We start from the raw sequence: 22,028 nt of genomic DNA, 5'->3' as shown, positions 1-22,028 counted from the left end.
CCCAGTCTTCTGGATCCTGGATACAATCAGCTTGTGGTCACTGCTCCCAAGCTACTATCTGTGACCACATTTGCCACTTTTCTTCCATGTTTGTGTACAGAGGTCACATAGGATATTACCTTTGTTACCTCTCTAGCATTTGCATTAAAAAGTTATCACCCATGTAGTCTAGAAATACCCTGGATTGTTTGCACAATGCCATGTGGCTCTAATGGGGACCAATGGGTCATTTTTGGTCATTGTTTGTATATAGCATTATCCACTTAATTGTCTCTTGAACAGGTGGTGTGACAGGCCGAGGCTGCATGGCTCATGTTTCTTTTGCCTTTGTTTTTGACCAGGAGTTTCCCATCAGATAAGTCTCTGGTTTCACACTGAGCCTCAGCACAGACAAGGATATGCTTTGTAAGAAAGTGCAACTGCCATTCTTCTGCATTTTCTCCTTGAATCGCCTCCATGACATTCTTCCAGTCATGGATGCTATCCCATTTAATCTTCATGATCCAATGACATCAGAACACTCTGACTGTTCATAGACTTCCAATTCTTGTTGTTTGTAGGCCAAGCTCTGTGTGTTAGTACCCAGACACCCAATATTAGCCTGTGCCTGTCCTCCTTCCAAGCAGAAATGCATAACTTTCCCATGTGGCCTTTTCTTACACAGACTTTATCCTTCCTTTCTTTACCTCTGGGCAAAGGCTCCATTGTTCAGTGAACTTAGTTTAAAGTCATCCACACTGGCACCATAATTTCTTCACAGAATTATTTTTGTCAGGTGGCTTTAATATCTTCTTAACAGCCCATCTGCATTGATTGGGGCATTGTAGTCAAAGAAACCAAAGCCTTGCTGGTGACAGCAGCTGTGCAGACAAGCATCAGTCTGGTTATATCTGCTAGCAGGCCTGTCCATTGACCACAAGGGTTGAGGAGAGCACCACTGGGATTTCTGCCATCGCATTTTTGCTCTGAGCTCTCTCTTCCATTTGAGCTGCTCAAGGTTTCCCTTGGCTGTGTTACTTCTGGCCCACAGGGGATGGCAGCAAGAGGTAGAATTTGAAGAGCTGGGTAAGTGTTTGCAATTTCTGTGCAGCATCAGTGATCCAGGTTCTGGGCAAGCAGCAGACTCACATGAATAGTAGGGATGGATTCTTCTGCCTCACATGGGAAGCATTTTAAGCCACTAACACTAATGCTTTCTTTAGTACTGATACTAGTCCAAAGATTTGAGATACCCCCTCAGAATTTTATCCCCAGACACCCAGCTGTTTCTGAAGTGGTTAGCTAGGCACAGCTGGAAGAGGAAGCAGAGCTGTATTTCTGTTAGCTGAAATGGTGGAATTCCAGCTTCCAAACAATGCAAGTTTTCAGTCATATCTTTCCACCTGGAACCATAGAATGGAATCATTAAGGTTGGAAAATACCCTTAGGAGCTTGGAGTCCAGTCATAAACCTCACACTGCTAACTCCACCAGTAACTCTCGTGTACCACGTCTACGTGTTGTTTAAATACCTCCAGGAACAGTGACTCAACCACTTCCCTGAGCAGCCTGTTTCAATGCTTGATAACATTTTTGGTGAAGAAATTTTTCCTGATACCCAATCTAAACCTTCCCTGGAGCAAATTCAGACTGTTTTGTCTTCTCCTGTCTCTTGTTACTTGGGAGAAGAGACCAACCCCTATCTGGATACAACCTCCTTTAAGGGAGTTGTAGGGAGTAGTAAGGTCCCCCTGAGCCTCCTTTTCTTCAGGCTCAACTACCCAGCTCCACCAGCAGCTCTCTTGTCCTTCTTTGGACATGCACCAGCACCTCAGTGTCAACATTCATTTGCAAATTGACTGAGGGTGCCCTTGATCCCCTCACCCAGATCATAAAGATATTAAATGAAACTGGCCTCAATACCAAGCCCTGGAGAACACCACTTGTGAGCAGCTGCCAGCTGGATTTAACTCCAAACACCACAAACTGGTGATTGGAGTTAAAAAGCTGGTGATTGTCTGGGCCTGATCCCTTGGTTATCCTGTATGTGCCATGTGTTGGCACTCAAGGTGAACCTTCTCTGGCACTGAAGTTAGGCTGATAGGCCTGTAGCTCCCCAGATCCTCCTTCCTGCCCTTCCTGTAATGGGTGTTACATTGATTCCCTTCCTGTCAAATGAGACCTACCCATAGAGTCAGGACTGCTGACAAATGATGGAGAGTGGCTTGGTCAGCTCTTCCACCAGCTCCCCCAGTACTCTTGGTTGGATCCCATTTGGCCCCAGGGATTTGTGTGCTGTAGCAGGTCACTCATCAGTTGCCCTTGGATTGTGGGGGCTTCACTGTGCTCACTGTCCCTGTCTTCTGGCTCAGGGGGCTGGATTTACTGGGTCTGACTATTGAAGATTGAAGCAAAGAAGTTATAAAATACCTCTGTCTTTTACTTCATCTTTTGTCGCTATGTCATGTGATCCCCGTGCCCAGGATAGCCTCCACCTGTGACATCACCCACAAGTCTCTCTCTATTCACAACAGCAGGTCCAGCAAGTGCCTTTCCTTGTTGGCTCCCTCATCAATTTTGTCTGGAAGTTCTCTTCCACACACTCCCAGAACCTCCTAGACTGTTCTTTCTCTTCTGTGTAGTATTTCTAGCAGACATCTATAATTCTTACTCCAATGGACCTTAAGTTTATACCTTGGAGAAATTTTTTCAAATACCTTATTGCTCTCCTGAGCAGCACCCCTTCAGTGAAGCCCACTGGCTTCTCTTGGCTGCTCCTCCCTGAGCAGAGCAGTGATTTGACCTGAGCATGGCTCCATGGCTGCCTGCCCTGGGAGGAGCACTGGACAGATGAGCAGTCCAAGCTTTGGGTAGCAGAGTGTACCCTCACCACTTCCAAGGAAGATGAGTTGTCAAAGTACCAGGAAGGCTGCAGCAGTGACTACTGGTGACATGTGCTGTGTTTGGGAGCAGCCTTTCTTGGTGACATCTCTGGGATTTCTTTTACACTCCCTGCAATCCATCTGGCATATTAAGTGCATTGCTTCTGTTTTGTGCCCTGATGGCAGGGCTCCTTGTTTATAGTGTTTCTTAAGGAATACCATCTCCTCTAGATGAATGGGAAGCTGATGGAGGTTAACTCTACCCCTAGTGAGGCGCCCACCTGGCAGGGAGCTCCCTGCTGCTGATTTAGTGAGTTCCTGCCCAGTTTGTTTGCCTTGGGATCGCATCACACATTGCTTCCTCTTACTTTGCTGTTCAAAACACAAGTTGAAGATGGATGTGAGTTAGCTGTGCTGCTTCAAGTCAAGAACTAGCAGTCCTAGTTTTAGGGTAGGCAGATTAGGGCGGCTTATAGGATTTAGTTTTATGTGCTTTCCACAAAAAACCATTCAGTAAAATAAATATATGTTGTTATTTTGTTCTGTAAAGTATTTTTAGTAAAACCTCAGTGCCTCTTTTATTGAATGACTAATGCATTTTGGTACATCTGAATTACATCTATACTGAGTCATTTAATTTTGTAATGACATATTAAAATGTTTAAGTCTCTACAAAAATTAAATATTGTAAAAGACTAACATTTTGTTCTGGGTGTTTGTGCCTGTATCACCACAAGTCTCTGCTAAGGGGAAGTGCTCTGTGAACTGAAAACTAACAGGCTGCTGTATCGCAAAAAATATTTTGGGAAAGCATACGTGAGCCTGTATGTCTTTGCACAGCCAATTTTTTTTTTTTTCCAAATCAGCTCTTCAGCTGCTTGCCGTGTAATGTTGCATTTAACATTTCACAACGCTGGTGTTGCAGCCTTAGTTTTTCCTAACTCAGTGTTCACCCAGCATTTCTAAAATTTTCCCTCATCTCAGACTATATTTACCTCACATTTTGAAACTCAGGCTTTGTTTATGGGGGAGATTTCGCCAGTAGCAGAATTAAAAGAATTAAATCAGTGTTCTCTGCAATCTTGATTTTCTTGTAAGTGTGTTCTTTTTTTTGGTAGGATTTTCCTTTTTTTTGCTTTTTTAAATTCTCATAGAGGACATGTAAGCTGAAATAAAATAAAAATTATCTGCAAGTTTTACACTGGGATAACTGTAAAATAAATATACACATGCATTGTTTGTGTAGAGCGGTTGAACAACCTGCCTTGAATCACTTTGTCATGTTCACTACTTCTTGAAGTACTTTTTCCCTGGTCTGATGTCTTTCTCTTACTAGCTCACAGTGCCCTTATATTCCTTGAACAAATGCCTGTTTTGGCTCTCTTTATTTTGAAACACCTTGCAAGCTTTCACTTGTGCATCATTATGCTGGATTTGTAATCTGTGTTTCTCCCGATGTGTGGTTGATACCATGTCTTTGCTTTTGTGCCAGGTTCATCATTTACTGTGTGAGCTCTTTAGGGCAGAGAGCTGCTCATCACCTCATGTGCTTGCTGCAGCACATACTGTATTTTTAGACTCCAAGGAGCAATCATCAGTCATTGTGAACTATCAATATCCTTTTATTCTGCTATCTATGAATACTGCTTGAGGCTTCTCATCGCCTTCTTCAAGCAAGGAATCAAAGCTAAGAACCACAGAAAAAGTTTGTACTTGCATGACAGGGTTGTATGGTGAGAAAGGATTTAACAAAGAACATTCTCCACCACCAAACAAAAAAAAATATACCTAGTTTTCACCACTGAGCAGGAGAACTGGGACTATATAGGAGAAGAATGGGAGATATTTTTAGTGGTAATTTTGAAATGAAAATAACTTTCTGCTCTGTAAATATTTGTATGTAAAATACAGAGAGCAGGATTTTCAAAAGTGCTTACATGATGTAAGAAGCGAAATGAGAAACTGAATCCACAGCTGAATGGTTAGGCAATAACCTGGGATGTGGGAGAGTCAAGTTCAAATACTCACTGCAATTATCTTTTAATTAGTTATACAAAGTGGAACAACTTCAAACAGGAGAGATCAAGATGTCTTATCCCTGAATACCCAATGGCCTATGGGCTAGGACAGCTAATATGGGGTGAGCAGAGATTTGAAAACGGGTCACTCACCTTACTGATGACTGTTTTAACCACTGAGATATTAAATCTGATAGTATGTGGGTTTCTCTCATCATTGTTTATGAGGAAGGATTTGCCTGGCTTAAGCAACTGACTAAAGGAAAGGGTTTGTGGAGGAGGCACCCATTGCCATTAGAGGAGTACAACTCCCTGTCCCTTAGACAGTCTGCTTTGATAGCTGGCTTTTGCTATTCCTGGTTTTTTACACTATTTTGTACAAGATCTGAATGCCTGATTTAGGGAGGAGATTTCTTTGGATATCAGATCTCTAATGCTTCAGTACTACAATTTGCATCTTTGCTACAACATAGTCTTTTTGTGCATTTAGTTGTCTGCAACAAAGTGGGGAGTTGCAATAGTGTGACAGACCAAACAGAAGGATGCAAAGGAATTTAAGCAAGGCTGACATATTAAATAGCATATATAAAGACATTACATATTGTTAAAATGTATTTACTGCTAAAGGAGGAAATCGTGCTAATATACTAATTGCATCATCTTGAGAACAATAATTATCTCTGCAGGATTTTCATGAGTTCGCATCCATTTGATTTTTCCTAATTCAAAGCCTTGTCATCCTCATCTGCCAGATGGAGCATAGAGATCGACACAAGCATTCCTAATATGCAAATAGAGATCTGCAGTTCCACTTCAAAGTAGCAGCTTCTGAAGTGGGAGTTTTAATTATTCCATTTTGAGTTAGTGACTCTGCAAAAGAGTTTTTGTTTTTTTTTCTTCTGCCAGTGAGTTGGGTATTCTTTTTGGTTTTTTTTTTTTCAGATGTGTTACCCAGCTTTGCAGTGGGCATGTCTTATTCTGTTATGCATACAATGAAATGGTTGACTAGTTAATGATCCATTTGTTTACTGATTGCAATCCATAACTTCCTCGGAGAGTTGTTTGTCCTGTTCTTCTTGGGTTCTTTTGCATGTAGTGTTTTATATAACAAGATGAGATTCCTCATTGCTCATCACAGCAATTCTGTCATGAACTTGACAAACAAGGTCATGTATAAACTGTGCTATATTTTTCAGAGGTGATCTGTATCTCCTGTCAAAATTAAAATCCCTTGAACAAGGGAATGGGCTGCTCAGGTTGGGGAAGAAGAGAAATTAATGCAGCAAGAGATGTTAAAATAACTCTATATGGCATGGCAGAAGACAAAAACTAAGGGCAGTGAGATTGTCCCCTTGCACTGGTGAAGCCACACCTCAAGTATTGAGTCCAGTTATAGGTCCTGCAATTCAGGAAGGACATTGAGGTGCTGGAGCAAGTCTAGAGAAGGACAGGGGAGCTGGTGAAGGGTCTAGAGAGTCAATCATATGAGGAGTGGCTGAAAGAGCTGGGAGTGTTTAGCCTAGAGAAAAGGAGGCTCATAGGGGACCTTACCACTCTACAACTCCCTGAAAAGAGGCTGTAGCCAGGTGGGAATTGGCCTCTTCTCCTAGGCAGCCAGCAACAGGACAAGAGGACATGGCCTCAAACTGCACCAGGGGAGGTTCAGGTTGAACATTAGGAAGAATTTCTTCACTGAAAGGGTGGTTAAGCCTTGGAACAGGCTGCCTAGGGAGGCAGTGAAGTCAGCATCCCTGGAAGTGCTCAAGAAACAACTGAATGTGGCACTTAGTGCCATGATCTAGTTGACATGGTGGTGATTGTCAGGAGTTGGACTTGATGATCATCACTTGGAGATTTTTGCAACCTTAATGATTCTATGATGGGAATTGTTAATAGTTAAATTACAGGAACTGACCAAAATATAAAGTGATTGGCTGAGATGTAGCTGAAATTTCATCTGATTGTGAATAACTACTGAGTGGAATCAGAACAGGTATTTTGCTGTGCTATAAGGAAGATTCCAGTTGAAGTGTGAGATGCAATTACTAGGTTAATTACTTACATTGAGTTATACTTTTCCACTTTGGATGGTGTATTTTCACTTTATAATGATGTGAACTTAAGGAGGTCCCTAACAGTGAGGAAGCTGTCAGCAGAAGCACTCAGGGCAAAATAATCCTAGGTACCAATGGGTGTTCTTGGGAGAGAAAGCACTACAAGACCCCAAGAAGAGAACAGTGTAATCTGCTGTTCTTGCAAGGCTGCTGACTCCTGTGTGCAGGGGAGGCAACCTGCATCTGCTCCCTAAATCCTTTGCCAGTGACTCAGCAGGTGTTCGGTGAGAATGTAATATATAAAAGGAAGAATGGAGGCATCCCATAATTAGGGCTAGTAATATGTCTAAGACATAATAGGACAGGAATCAGTTTAGCATGTGATATACAGTGAGTCAGAGAAACTAAGGAAAAGCAAGGTTGATAGGGTTATAAGAAGGAAAGTGCAGTACTAAAAATTGTGATGAATGGTGATGAGATGAGCTTCAAAAGAAACTAAAAAGGGAAAGCAAAGTTAAATGAGAAAGAGGGAGAACAAGTTCAAAAGCTAAATATAAGAAGGCTGTAAATTCAGGAAGATGTAGGGAGAAGTTCAAATGGCAGGAGAGGTGTTACCAAGAAAGTTGGCTGGCATAGGGCTTGTGCTAGCAGCCTGAAACAACTTGGGGACAAATGTGATAGTGTTGCCAAAAAAAACCCAAAACTCTGTCTACTGAGTTTTAAAATAACAGAAAGAAAATACCTGCAGGCACAGAGTGATAAGTTTAGAAGAAAATTACTTTTTAATGCTTTTAAATATTATGGTAATTGACAATTTCTAATCATGTACAGCATAAAATTTCTGTGATATTAGACAGGATAATGAGAATGTTTCTGATGGACAAAAAGAACTGATTGTATTTTTCAGTATTATGTCCAAATTCATAGTGGTGTGTCTTCCTGTGTCAGTAAGTTCTTGGAGTGGCAAATAAAATTTCTACTCTTAACACCTTTTGTCATCCAAGTTGATGTTAAGAAAAATGTATTTAAATTTAGGCTAAGCTTTTAAACTTATTTTTCTTTTACTAACAGCACTTTAACAGTGTATCTGAAGAGTACTCCACTTAGAAATTGTTCTGGTTCATGCTCCTGTTTTTCCTATTGCCCTGCAGACTCAGGCAGAGCTTCAACCTGAGTCTGAGTTTCCTTCAGCCTTAAAACTGCAAATTAGGACTCTCTTTTTTCCCTGTTTCTTCTCACCCTGCTGTCACATTTTGAAGACATAACTAAATTGCTACCTTAGTCTCACAGTCTCATTTACAGAAATTCTTATTTTAAATATGAACTATTTAAAAATTAAATATGTATTTTAATTGCTTCCAACAACAAAATCAAGGGCTAATGGGGGAGTCTATGCATGCTGGAGAGCTGGAATATGATTTAATTTCTAGTCATAATTTTAAACCTGGATTGATAATTTGCATTTAGCTTTTTATAAAGGTATTGTGTATGAACTGCAAGACAGATACAAAACAAATATCCCTGAATTTTTAAAAACTCTTCTTATGTGCTTCCTATTCTAGAATCAGCTACCAGATTCCATCCAGTACACTTTACTGTTAGGTATTGCTGTGGTTGTGCTTAATTGCAGTTTCTTACACTGTTCAATTTTTCAGGTTTCCTTTATTGTGGAGAGTATTAAGCAATGTGGCTTTGAACTAAGATGCAGATACTAATGTAATGACCTATAAAAAAATGCTGCTCAGGTTTCATCAAAGTTTTGAGGACCCAGTTTTGTGAGGCTCAGTACAAAAGGGATGCGCTGGAATCAGGAAGTTGAGCTCAGTCATGCACGACACACAGCTGGCACAGAAACAGTTGTGAAAGCATTTGTAAAGCATCATAATAAAGAAAAATGGTGTAAATCAAGGGTTTTGAAGAAGGATTTAAAAATATATTCCCAAATATAGGAAATATGTGTTAGGAGCTTTCCCACAGCAGGAGGACCAGGAGGCAGAGTGTAAATGCATTTGTTTTGAAAATCAAACAGATAGTGACAGAGACTGGCATCAGTTATCTGATGGCACAAACCAGCCTCTTGATACTGTGATAGATAACAGGAAAGGTGTGGATAGACTCCAAGGATTTTGGAAGGTCAATGGGAAGGATGCGTAGGGTGGTAATGTAAACAAGATGAATCCAGGCTGTCACATGGCACACCTCCTCTTTGCAAAAACTGGTAACTACAGAGGAACAGCAACATTATCCAGCATACTAGGAGCAAATGCTGAGCTGAAATGCTCATTTTCTGATCCAGCTCTTTTTCTGAAGCTAAATTACAAAGACAGACCTATAAGCAAGGAGGACAAAAAGAATTGCGGTTGAAAACATCCTTCTCTGCCTGCCTGCAGGAAACCTGTAAAAATTGGGGAAAGGGGATATTCTGTGACACCTATGTAGCAAAAAAGGGTATGGTACCATTTCAGAGTGTGCAGTGCAAGAGAAAATAATCACTCAAGCATGTACTAGGAGAGCACCTAGTGTTTGGCAAGACAAGGGAAGAAGCACAAGCTGTCAGCCAGAACTGGTAAATCAAGAAGAATGACTGGAAGTAAGGCCTGGGATTTAGTGGCTAATAACTCCATTGAGGGCTGTCCCAATGGGAAGCTGGATAAGTAAACATCACTAATAAGGATGGAAAAATGTGATAAGTAGAAAGGCTCAAAGGAGAGACTTGTCTCCATGGCATTTGCAGTAAAGTGCAAAATAAAAGGCAATTCTGCCACCACACACTGAGACAAGAGAGATATTTCTACCCAATGACTATAAGAAAAGTTGGTATTCCCAATTTATAAGGAAATTGGGAGGCTTAGTACAGTTGCACTAGTTGGGTTTTTTGCTTAGTGCAGCCCTGCACTATCACTGAATTCACTGTTCTGTGTTAAAGGTGGAGCTCACTGATGGAACTATTGCCATCCTGATCTCTATGTTAATAAAGATATATTAATTTGGTGAGTCTAGACTGCAAGTTTCATCCAGGATTTGTGTTTTTCAACTAATGTCAATTAGAATACAGCATGAATCTCTACTTAAGATATCTTATTGCTGTTTCCTGAAAGTGAAAAGGCTACATTTACTCCTAATGAAAAATGGCGACATGACTCACAATGCTGTTTTGGAAAGTATGAAGAAGAAATACTATGAGTGCTGAAGAACTTTTTGAGGACAAGAATTTAATCAGATGAATAAAAAAAAAAAAAACCAACAAAAAACCCCAAAGCAGTAAAGACTGAAAAAGCTTGCCTGACTTTCACTGGCTGCATACCCAAAGAATATGGAAAACATCCCTCTGGAAAAACAGCAAATTTTCACAATGGTTGCTGTATGAAGGTTTTCAAAAGATAAGTCACACTTTGTATTTGTAGAGGAATAAACTACATAGCTGGCATAAATCAGTGTTTTGTACGAGCTTTTGAAGATAACACTGAACTTTACTTGTTTTAGGATTTAGCCCTTTATTTCTGTACTAAGAAACATGAGTTTTAGTGATTGTAGTCAAACAAGCAGAGCCATACAAGAGTAAACAGGTTGTTAATCTGAAATCACCTTAGGGCCTTCTTCTGCTCCCACTGAAATCAATGTCTAAATTCCCATCAGTTTGAGTAGGATATTAAAGAAAGAAAAATAGCTCTAATATCCATGTTAATGTATTTGCTAAATATGTGAATTAATCAGCAGCTTGGTAAACTGGTTCAACAGCCTGATGCATTTGCTGAATCAACCTTGCCAAAACAGATGCACCATCTGCCTCACAGTTTCTAAAACACTTAAAACAAAGCAACGTTTTTATAAGAGTAAAGTTATAAGTTGATTTTGCAGTTGCATGCCTTCATCTGTGTTCCGGCAAAACTTCTTTGAGCATGATGCTAAGTATCTCTAGTGCAGCAAAATTAACTTTCATATAAACTCAATTTATGGCAGAATTTTAGGTAAGAGAAGAAGACAGTCTTGCTCCTTCATCATGTGTTGAACCATAATACTGTAGAAGTTTTTGCTTTGTCGTATTCATATTTCATATGTAGAAAAAACCATAGAAAACAAGATGAAGACGGTCTTCTGTTTTGTCAAGAATATTTAGTCCAACCCTTACAGCAAATGATAGGATTTCAGAAATGCTGAAAGGATTAAGGTGATAAATATCCATGAGCTTTTTTCACTTTGATACCTTGGGAAACCTCACCTTTAATACTGACTTTTGCTGCTGTTTTTGTGAGCCATTTTTACCTTATTGGTATGTAGTTTTAATACTGGCATTTCAATAAGATCCCCTTTTGTTGCTTATTTTTACCCCTTTGCACTTTGAAAAGGATTGCATGAAGGGTCTTGGAGAGAAATAAAAGGGTGTTCACCATCTTCTCTCTACCATAGTCAGTACCTGGGGAAAATGCAAACAGGTGGATTTTTTTTTTTTTTTTTTTTTTGTTTTAATGTGTGTGGAGTAGAGCATTTTGCTTGTGGTAAAACTTTTAACATATGGGAGCCCCAAGAGATGCTGTTCAAGCTGTAAACTTTGCATGCACATAGGCAGTTTTGTTTCTCCACCTGGTGCTCATTTACATTAATCCCTCTATAGATATGGTTCCTTTCTAAAGAGGAGACAGAAAGCAAGCAGGGTGGCCAAAGTCCTTTAATAGCCTTACTGAAATGACTGTCGAGTGCCAGGAGTTGTGAGAGTTTGCTTGGATACACCCAGTATGCCTGGAAGCAATGTGTGCCCCTCAGTGCTTACTTTCTTTTTAAGGGTTGAACATGTGCAGCTGTGTTTAAAGTAGGGAAAGGAAACTGTTGAAGGTACAGCAGTTTTATTCTGGGGACATCCTAGCTACAGCCACTATGCTGATGTGCTGTTTTGGAACCACGGCAACCCTGCCTCACCTTCATACTGTTACTTTAGCAGAGTTTTGGGGTATTTGAATTGTGCTGACAGCGATTTTCTGTTGTGCTGGCCTGGTTCATTAAGGCAGTATGTGTCATAAGTGTGGGTCAGCCCTTAGAAATCTGCCTCTCTTGGTATTTCACAACAGTCTGCGAAGGTGTTGCTCAACCAGAGTCCCAGCCCTGCAGCCATGATGTACAGAGGTGTTGAATCTCCTGAATCAGATGTGGGCCCTTAGGCAATCCTGGCTGCAGCTGAGCTGTGCTCATACTGCAGCTCCTGCTGCTGAATGATGATATCCTTTTTGACTGTCCTTGCAGATGTTTCCAAGTGCAGTGTTTTATTTGTGCACCGACAAATGATCTGATATTTGCTAAGGGTTTGAATCTAGCCATTGAAGAATAATAAATTACTGTTTAGGTTGAGCTGAAATTTTGCAGCCTGATTCAGTTACAGTGGTGACTCAGAGTTGGTTCTCACATGATTCACAAAGTGTATGGGTGACTCAACCCACAAATTTACTTAGCTCCCATGTTATTTTCCCTCTCAGTGAAAAAAAAAAAGGTTATAATAAATAATCACAGCAAACTTTGACTTACCCTGAGGTAAAACAAATGTGTGTTGAAAGGCTGCATATTTGTAATAATAAATTATTTAGTGAGGTAAGGATGAAATAATAGGATGTAGAAATTGTCAAACAAGAAAGAAAGGTGACATGCATTTTTGTTTGCTTTTGTTGCATAGCAAAGATAAATAAAGGAAGAATAGTTACTTCCTCTATGATAGCAGATGCTCAGAGAGGCTGTTTTGACAGTGTCCATGATTACTGTTGTAGCCAGCCAATTCTCGGCATTTGTTCTCTGAAATAAACCAATTTAGATATGTCCATGTCTGGTTCAGACATTCCAAAGTGATGTCAGTTCAGAAGATGTGAGGTTCCCAGGTTCTGAGCTGGATCTTCATAGGATGCAGTAGGCTGGCACACCTAGTCCTGAAGGACCTGAAGTTGGCTGTCTGAAAAATTGATGGAATTCCTTCACAAAAGCAAGTTCACAAAGGTAAGAAATCCTGTCCCAGCAGGAACTAGAAGTTTTTCTTCAAAAGATGCAGCTGCTGTCAGTGTTTCATAATCATGTAGAGACACATGGCTGCAATGTTAAATACAGTCTAAATCACTCTGAGTTTGGAGTTAGATGGAAACAACACCATATCCTTTTTTGTGCTGTCGCAAAAGAATACAAATATCTAAATAACTACATACCTCTGAGCTTTATAGCACTGATGACTAATCCCCCTCCCTTTCATAAATGAAACAACAAAGAATCTGCAAAATGAAGAATTCTGCCCTGCTTGGTCTTTGAAAAATCATTAGCAAACAGGAATGTTTCTATACCTCACAAAACTCAAATGTCTATAATATCCATAAATTAAACTTAAAGAAGTCTATTTTGCAGGAATTAAATTGCAGAGAACAAATAATGCATGGTTTGAAAGAATACGGTGAGAATTCTGAATTCTTTGGAAAGATAGTTATTTTGTAGATTTTATCACAGATTTGAGGAAACTGCAGCATGGTTCAGGTATAGCAAGAAATTTCTGAGAAATAAAATGGATGGTGCTGGCAAGCTTCTGAATACCAGGGACATAAAAGATAGCCCTGAGAAAGAATACCTTGTAACAGTGACAGGATAAAAATATGCAGCTAAAGACTTCTGTGCTAGAGAGAGAAGAACAAAAAGGCTAAAATATAACTATGGAGTGTCACATGCTGAACCACTGCAATGCAAAGGCCAGTGGAGCATTTCTGTGACAGGCAGAGTGCTGTTCTTTTATCACAAAGTTTGCCAAGCAGCCACAGGCTGTTTCAGTCCTCTTTATAGAGAATGAAGCAAATGCACATGTTAATTTGAGCTTTCCCTCAGCTAAAGGAGAAGGTGAAAGGATGGCTTTATGCTCAAAGCCCAGAACTGGGATTTATTTATTCTTGGTTCTGCCACTGTCTCCTTGTGCAACCTTAGGCCAAGTTATTAATCTCTTAATGCCACAGCCTCTCCATTTGTAAAATACATGGTATATGTCACAATGGGTGTCTGAGGCTAAATTCTTTAGTGTTTGTGAAGTGGGACTTGGCAGGACAATTATGAAATGCTGCCATGCAGCATGCAGGGTTATGCTAATTGGTGCCTTTTTAGACACTGATCCTTCACTGTATGGAGACTAATACCACAAACTGGTTCGATTTTAGTCTATGGTACCTTTGACCTTACTCCTTCTGACATTGGTCTGGAACAGAGTAATTTATTTTTGACTTGGTGGTTATGGTAATTGATGAAATAAAAATTCCCCAGACTGTCCCTTGGAATACCCTGCATTTACTCTTCCCTTAGGCTCTGCAAGCTGGCCTTTCAAAAAGCCTGATTTTTGGAGGCATAGTTTTACCAGTTTAGGCATAGAATAGACACACTCCCAGTAGAAGAATCCATGAGAGGAAAGTGTGTCCTTACAGACAGATATTGGCAGAAGACATGTCGTGGAGTGGCTCATTCCATAAGCACTGCCTGGAACATAGAAACCCCTTTGCATGTAAGGCTTTGCCAGGTGGTGTGATGTGAGGCCATGAGTAAATGCATCCCTTGATAATTAAACTACAGCCACGTTTTGCTAAAAAATTATGTGTTTAACATTTGCAAATGTGTTTTCCTATCCAGACTGCTGGTAAATCATATATGTATATTATATGCAACATGTCTGTTCTCTTATTGCTGAGCCCTCATGTGAAAACTTGTGTGGTTCTTTGCTGGTATGGCATAGCAGATGCTTTTGCTTTTTCTGTTGCTGTAAACAAGCTGTTGTGACTGATACTTCTTTTCACCATATGTCCCGAACACTCCCAGTTCAACCTTACATGTAATTTCCAGGATGCTTTGTAGGGTGTGTATGCCTCCACCCCATTTCAAAATCGATGTGGCTCTCAATGGATTGACTAATGACTGCAAGGTGTTACTTAGCATGCTGGTTTTGGCTGACAGTGCTGCTAAATGAACAGTTGTTTGCTTAATGTGTCTTTCATGGTTCTCATGTGAAGTAACTTATTCTGAGGAATTGAAAATGTCAGTGACTTCAGGTCTGCTGGTAAACATTAATCTGACATGCTGCTGAGATCAAGAAGACCCCAACTTTGTGCCCTGGCCACTGGTAATTTTGCCTCGTCCCTTAGCTATACGCTGTGTTTGTATTGTCCTGAAACATTTTGTTATGCTGATCTCATCATTCCCACATCCATCAAGAATCTGTAGAGTAGGAGTGGGTGGGTGGCGAGAGCTAAAGAAAACTCCAACAAACCTGTAAAGGTGTTGTGCTGATGTAATGTATCAGATGTTGTAATTCTGTCCCACTGTGAGGATCTAGGACTGATGGGATATTTCCTTTCTTTTATGTTGTTGTGTAGACCATTCTAACCCTCTTCAAGGCATAGGATATGCAGAACCAAAGAGAAATTACTTGTGCACAGCAAAATGTATTTGCTTGTTATTATAGTGGGTGGACATGCCTTGTTATTCACCTGTGATGTGTTGACCTTCCAGAAGGTCTACCTGGCATTTCAGTAATAGCATGTGTGTGCTACAGTAGTAAGTGTGGTCAGGAATGGTGTCTCTACTAATCACTTTAATGAAAGCAATCATGTGGAGGTGAACAGAAACTGAATTTAAATTGGAAACATGAAAGAAGTTAAACTACAAGAAAGTGCATTCTTTGAGCATCTCTCATGTCTGACTCTACGTTTTTGAATGAGGTGGTTGTCTCAGCCTTTGTTATATGTGCTGCATTGCTGGGCTGTCCTGACAATCTAGTAATATATTGCTATTGGGAATCTAGCTGATTCCCAGTTAACTTTTTTTTCCTCCTAATAGCTGGTGGAATTGTTCATGTTGCCCTTAGCAAATAGCAAGCTAGCTCTTTCTTTGATAGACCTATGGCAGCACGCTGTGTGATTAGTTAGGTGCTGAGGGAGAGTTTTTATGTAAGCATTCTCTTGAGATTAGTAAGATGTCTTAATGCAAATTCTTGTAGCTTCACAGTGGCACAGACAGTTTATTTGTTGCATGTCATAGAATCATAAGAGTATCCTGAGCTGGAAGAGAGCCACAGAGGTCATTGAGTCCAGCTCCTGGCCCTGCACGTGACACCCCCAAGAATCCCACCATGTGCCTCAGAGAATTATTCAAATGCTTCTCTTTCAGGCCTGGTGCTGTGGTCACTTCCCTGGGAGCCTGTTCTGGTGCCTGGCCAGTCTCTGGGTGAAGAAACTTTTCCTAACACCCAACCTAAATCCTCCTGACACAGCTTTATGCTGTTCTTTTGGGTCCTATTGCTGACCACCACCATAGAGCAGAGGTCAGTACTTGCTCCTCTACTTCCCTTTGTGAGGAAGCTGCAGATTGCAATGATGTTCTCCCCTCAGTCTCCTCTGGGCTGCCCTCAGCCATTTCTCATACAATTCATCTGAACTGTTTGCCATCTCCATGGCCCCCCTTTGGCTGCTCACCAACAGATTCTGACATCGTGGTGCCCAAAACTGCACACAGCACTTGAGGTGGGGTAGTACCAGCACAGAGTGATGTAATGCACCTTCTCAAACATATGTCCTTTTGGTAGCATAATGCTGTAAGTTACAGTTCCTGCCTTATTTTTTTCTGCTCATATGTGTAAGTCTTTTAATTCTGGAAGTTGGAGTTGAGAATCACTGTTTGAAGTAACATCAGCTGTGCCCTTCTTTTCACCTCTCAGTCTGACGGTATGATTGAAGATGCATATTGATGCATATCTGCACTCAAATCTTCCATGAGTCAAGGAAAAGATAAAGAGATCCTGATGTAACTCTGTCGATGTGTAATGTGGTCCCTATGGAGAGAGATTATTGACATTGTCTTTACTAGTGATGGATGCCTGTGATGAATGTCCACATAATTTATTTTACTTTTCGTGCCAGTCTCATCAACTTAGAAACACTTCAGGGTTATTTTTAGTATACACAGCTGGATCTTCTATGTGGGATCTGGCCATAGTGCTCTCATTTGTCAGGAGGGCAGATCTTAGTGGTGGGTTTTTATTTGGACTATTCTTGTGTGTATCTACATGTTATTTTTATGTTAAAGACAGAATGTTGGTAAAAACAGCGTGATGTTGCAGAAAGGAGTATGTTTGCACTGCATGAGTCCAGATCAAAGCATTCTTTTATGATGTGTTGGATTTTAAATGAATTTTGATTTAGTAACTGCCTTTTTGTTCTTGCATATACTTTATGGCCAAGTTTGTTCTCCAGCTGAGCACTGAACAATGCTAGCTGGGGTTGTGATAGGCCTTCTATTGCAGCAGTGTGCTGTGATGCTGGCACAGGCAAACCACTTCAGTCTGTATGGTTGTCCTCACTGCACTGGGCCCAGGATGCTCTGTTTTCCTTTGCTGCTTTGGACAGGTTTCATGGGGTAAGGACTCCACTCCTGCAGCAGTCTAAGCATCTCTGATGACATGCTGTTGGTCTTTCATATTCACTGTGACCCTTTGGTACCAAAGTGTTACTGAGTCTTTCCTGTTTACAGCTGGATGTTGTGCTAGGTGGTTTTTTATCTCCAGGTGCCTTTGAAAACTTCATTCTATCACCTGGCAGTGCATGGTTTCTTTCTTATTTTTCTTCTTGCTGCAGCTGAAAATAAATGTCCCAAGCTGGCTTTGCTCTTTGAGAAGTAATAGTTCTATGGATTACATTGCCTGAGGAACAGTAAAGTTGGTTTGATGTTTTTTTCATTTTATGTATTTGCTAAGTCAATTTTTATGTAAACACTTAATTTCCAAGGATTTCCAAGGTCTCTGTAAACTTTCAAACCTGTAAATGATTTGAGGAAGTGTACTGTTTTTTTTCCTCAGTTGGGTCCTTTTTTCCCTGTCTTTCACAATGAATAGTGTCATGGTCTGGTAAAGGGCAGAATTTCATGTGTGTGGTAGGAGAAGAGTGGCACAGCAGAAATGGTGCTTGCCTCCTTTTTTTCAGATTGTCATATCTTGACATGATTTTAGGATAGAAGTGGCTTTTTTCTTGTTCAGAAAATTCTTAGCATTAAGTATTTGACAGATGTCCATCTTCTTTCTGACATGGTACTGTTGCTGGTTCTCATTGCACAGCACAGACCCTCCCACCTGCCAGCTAGTTCATATGAAGGCCTGTCAAAGTTACAGTTCCCCAGAATTTAATGTTGCCTTGAAAAACAGGAAACTCCAATTATTGATTTTAGGGGGTTCCCAAAGTACTTTTTGCATTCTTAGAATATCTTAATATTGTCTGTGTGATGACTTCCCTTTTCTGGGTATTTATTCTTCATATCATTCCAGATGTATTTGCTGTAAATAAGTGCTTTTCGAGAAACTGTGTTTTTGCCTGCTTGTATGGCTTAATGCTTCTTGCTCACACAGCACAAATAAGTTGAGGTAGTTTCACATGAGCTGTACTGTTCTTGCTGGTGTTATCACACTAATCTTACATGTAGATTATAGACTTTGGTAAACCTGATTCCAAAGGGATGAGAGAGTGGAGGTTTTTACAAAACTCTTAACAAAAGTTATTTCAGATTTTCTCTTCTTGCTTTATGGACAGAGTTGTATACTTTGGTTTCATTCTGGTTATGTGTTATGCTGGTTCCTGTTAGCATGTTTATTTTCACTACTCACAGAGGTACATTTGACTGCAAGATTCAGTTTTCCCTTCTGCTAGTGTGACAAACACCTAGCAAATTAGTTAAATGACACTGAGAAGCTAATATTTACATTTCATAGTTATTTTTGCTGAAATTAATTACTTGGAGGTTATGGCTTCAGAGCAGGAAGCCTAACTCTAGTCAAAAGAAACTGAGATTATGTTAATGAAGTTCTGCTTGATATCTTTTGCTTTGTATTAAAATGTGCCATGATGAAGACATTCTATTTCTTCTTCCTTACAGGTGAAACGAGAAAAACCAGAAGATTTACCAGATTTAGAAAACTTGGCACAAGAAAAATTCCTTGAAATGGAGAGCAAGAACAGTGACTCAGATTTACAAAGGAATGAAAAATATATGTATTTTAAGGATCAACTTAAGGAGATGAAAAAACAATGTAAGTCTGATTTTTTAAAAACAATTAGTTGAATGCTAAACAGTAAGATCTGACTAACTGACCTGAAATATAGAACTGTCACTTGTGGATCAAACTGATGTGAGTATTCTTAAAAACTTATTAGATTGATATTGGTGTAGAAAAAAGCCAGTGTAATGACCTTGGTATTTTTATTTAGAATCCCACATCTCTTGCTGTGTTTGAATACAAATACGAAAACCACATTTTTTTTGGTAAGGTGGGCTTTTTCATTTGAAGACCTTTCGCATTTATTTTTTGAATTGATAGGATCTCCTAAAAGGATTAGGTAAGCTGTTTTCATTTGTCACTTAAACAAATTGCTCCTGTTTCACAACATAGGATGTGTTGCAACACTAAGACCTTTGCTTTAATCGTAGAACTGTATTGTTGGAAAATGCTTACTGAATGTGTTCTCAGGTTTACAGCTTCTGTGCACGCACCAGATAACACTGCAGATTGCTAAAATCCATTTGCTGAAAAATTAATGTAATTTTTCAGGTGTTAAAATTTTAAGTTATTTGTGCTTAAATTACCAGAAAAGTTGGAGAGTAAACAGTTTGGTTATTTATGCAGCACAACAAAATTGTCTGCTTTTATTGCCCCACACATATAGCAGTCATTAAAGTATCACTCTGATTACTGGAAGGTTCATGGGTTCTGACACTCTTTGTGTTGCTCTTCCCCAGTCATGATTATGTTCTGAAATCATATTATTCTGCTTGCTGTCCCTTGACCCCTGTACCTATCCCTCCCATCCTACATTTTGATTTCAACATAAACTGGTATCTCAGGAACTTCAGGAGTCATCGATTAATGATTTATACCACTGGAAAATTATATTCTGGGTGCTCTCCTTGATCTCTCCTTGAGTTCTGGGTTTTTTTGAAGCCCTATCTAAAATCCAGAGAAACTAGTGAAAAGAATTTTCCCCTGGACTTTGAATTGCTTCTCTGTAGAGAGATCTATAGGACATGCTTAACAAGGTGAATTTCAGATCTGGTATCTCAAGACTTCCTAGGATTAGAGATTGAAGGCTTAATATATTTGTCTCCCATCTTCATGCATTTTAAACTGATCTCTGAGTTTAACAGAGTTCCTGGCACTACTCTAAGAACAAATATACCAAGTTGCAGACCACAGAACAGTGTAATTTTCACTCCCTACATAACCATAAAATTATTACTGCCCCACCATTATGTTGTAATTTCTAATTTCCAGGTGTTTGTAACTAAGAAGATAAAAATCTTGATAACTGGCTTTGGATAACTGACTTTGGATGTACTTTCCACCTTGTAATTGCCTGAGGAAGGGGTGTTTGCTCTAGTGATACATTCAGTTCGAGCTATGGGACCAAGTTCTAACTGGCTGACCTGTTGAAAAAAGAAACCCAAATTAAATAAACACAATATAAATTATTCTTTAAAAAATCTGAGGACATCACTCACGTACTGCTGCCTGAAATCCATATTTGTCTTATCAAATACTTGGCTTGCAATACCAGCTGAGCTGAAGATTAATAAAATCTATAAAAGGCATTACTAGTTTCCATAAGCTGATGATTTACCTCAAAATACACTATAAGTACATGTGGTTTTGGTGGGGTTGTTTTGTAAGAAGAAATTAAGGTCATCATGTTAAATCTTGAGCATTCATGCCTAAGCCAAGTTATCTGTGCATTCTTTACCTTCTCCTGTATGAGTTGTGATTTCAAAAGCATGAGTCCTACAATTCTGGCCTTATCTTAACAGCATATTATAATGTGTCTGCAGATTTTGGGACACTCTTTAAAATAACTTCATCAACCACTACTTGTTAATATTTTGTCTTCAACTATTAGCCTTGCCACGTGCAACTTAGTTCACAATTCCTGGCTTGTTTCAAGAACACATAGACAGTTGAAGTTCAGTTTTAAGCTATTTTCTGGAATTTGGTGTTATTGCTCAATTAGATAAAACATAAAAATTCCTGCCAAGTTTACTCATAGGGGCTTTTATTTGTTTGTTTCTTTGTTTTTTCCCAATCTTTTCTATCTCAAAGGAGCAGATAGGGTAGATACTAAAATGATTTGCCTTCCAGGATGAGTTACCATTAATGATTATGGATCTTTTATGCAGACTTTGACATTTGTATTCTAGAACAGCTGAATAAGGAATTGTCTTGCTACTTAGAAATTAACTAGGATTTGAAAGAGAAAAGCTTTCCCAACACAGCTTTTAGGTACGGTTCAAAATGTGAAGCAGTTAAATTCTACCTTACTTTAACAGAAAATTAAGCTAATATATTTTCTCTTTTGATATTTACTGCTTCCATGATGAAGGGAAGCTGCATGGTTGTTCCTGTCCCCTGGCAGGTGACAGGCAGTGCCATAGGTAGCTCTAATACTCAGGGAGGAGAACGGTGCTGTATCACCTTCAGCTTGTCTTCCCTTGGCAGGTCTGTGGGAAGGAGACCTTCTTAGCTTTGAACTTCAGCAGCAGCCAAAGTGCAGAAATGAAATTGGGCAAGTACATCTCTGTGGCAGTAAGGCTGAGATCCTGCCTCAGAGCAGTTTCTGCTCTGCTCATCGTTCAGACAATTTTCAGGTTTTTTCTCTGTGAGTCTTTATTATGCAGCTACTTTAGCTGGAGCTGGTGAAGCGATGAAAAATCTTCACCTCTGATATGTGTCAAAACACTGTCAGACAGGTTTTATGTGAACAGCAAGTGGTTTTTCTGAAGTCTGTTTTCAGAACTATCTTAGTTTCCTAAATTCCCACTTCTTATTTTTAATGGAAAACATTTTCATTTTTATACTCAAACCTTCTTAGACTGTAAGCAGTAGAAAAGAGTGTTGATTGATTTTTCCTTTTTTTTCACCATTGCTTGTACCCCCAAGTGGCTATGTTATCTGATCCAAGTAACTGAGTACTTGGAGGAGTATTCACTAAATTTGGTAATACCAGAAAATTCTAAGTAATTGCATGTGTGGTAAGGAAATTTTTTGGTGTACTTAACTCTACATGACTGGTGTTCTCC

The 22,028-nt window shown here is 39.6% G+C and overlaps 1 protein-coding gene across 1 annotated transcript in view; it reads left to right on the top strand.

Moving 5' to 3' along the window:
- NSMCE2 (NSE2 (MMS21) homolog, SMC5-SMC6 complex SUMO ligase) overlaps nucleotides 1–22,028 on the top strand; it is a 125,345-nt gene that overhangs the window by 40,455 nt on the left and 62,862 nt on the right. The window contains exon 4 of the mRNA XM_079302982.1: nucleotides 18,840–18,993. Coding sequence (XP_079159108.1) covers nucleotides 18,840–18,993 — 154 coding nt within the window. The remainder of the gene's footprint in view (nucleotides 1–18,839; nucleotides 18,994–22,028) is intronic.

The sequence above is a fragment of the Erithacus rubecula genome, assembly GCF_903797595.1.
Source record: "Erithacus rubecula genome assembly, chromosome: 3".
Taxonomy (NCBI): domain Eukaryota; kingdom Metazoa; phylum Chordata; class Aves; order Passeriformes; family Muscicapidae; genus Erithacus; species Erithacus rubecula.
Note: the sequence above shows the minus strand (reverse complement) of the source record. Positions and strands in the feature narration are given on the sequence as shown.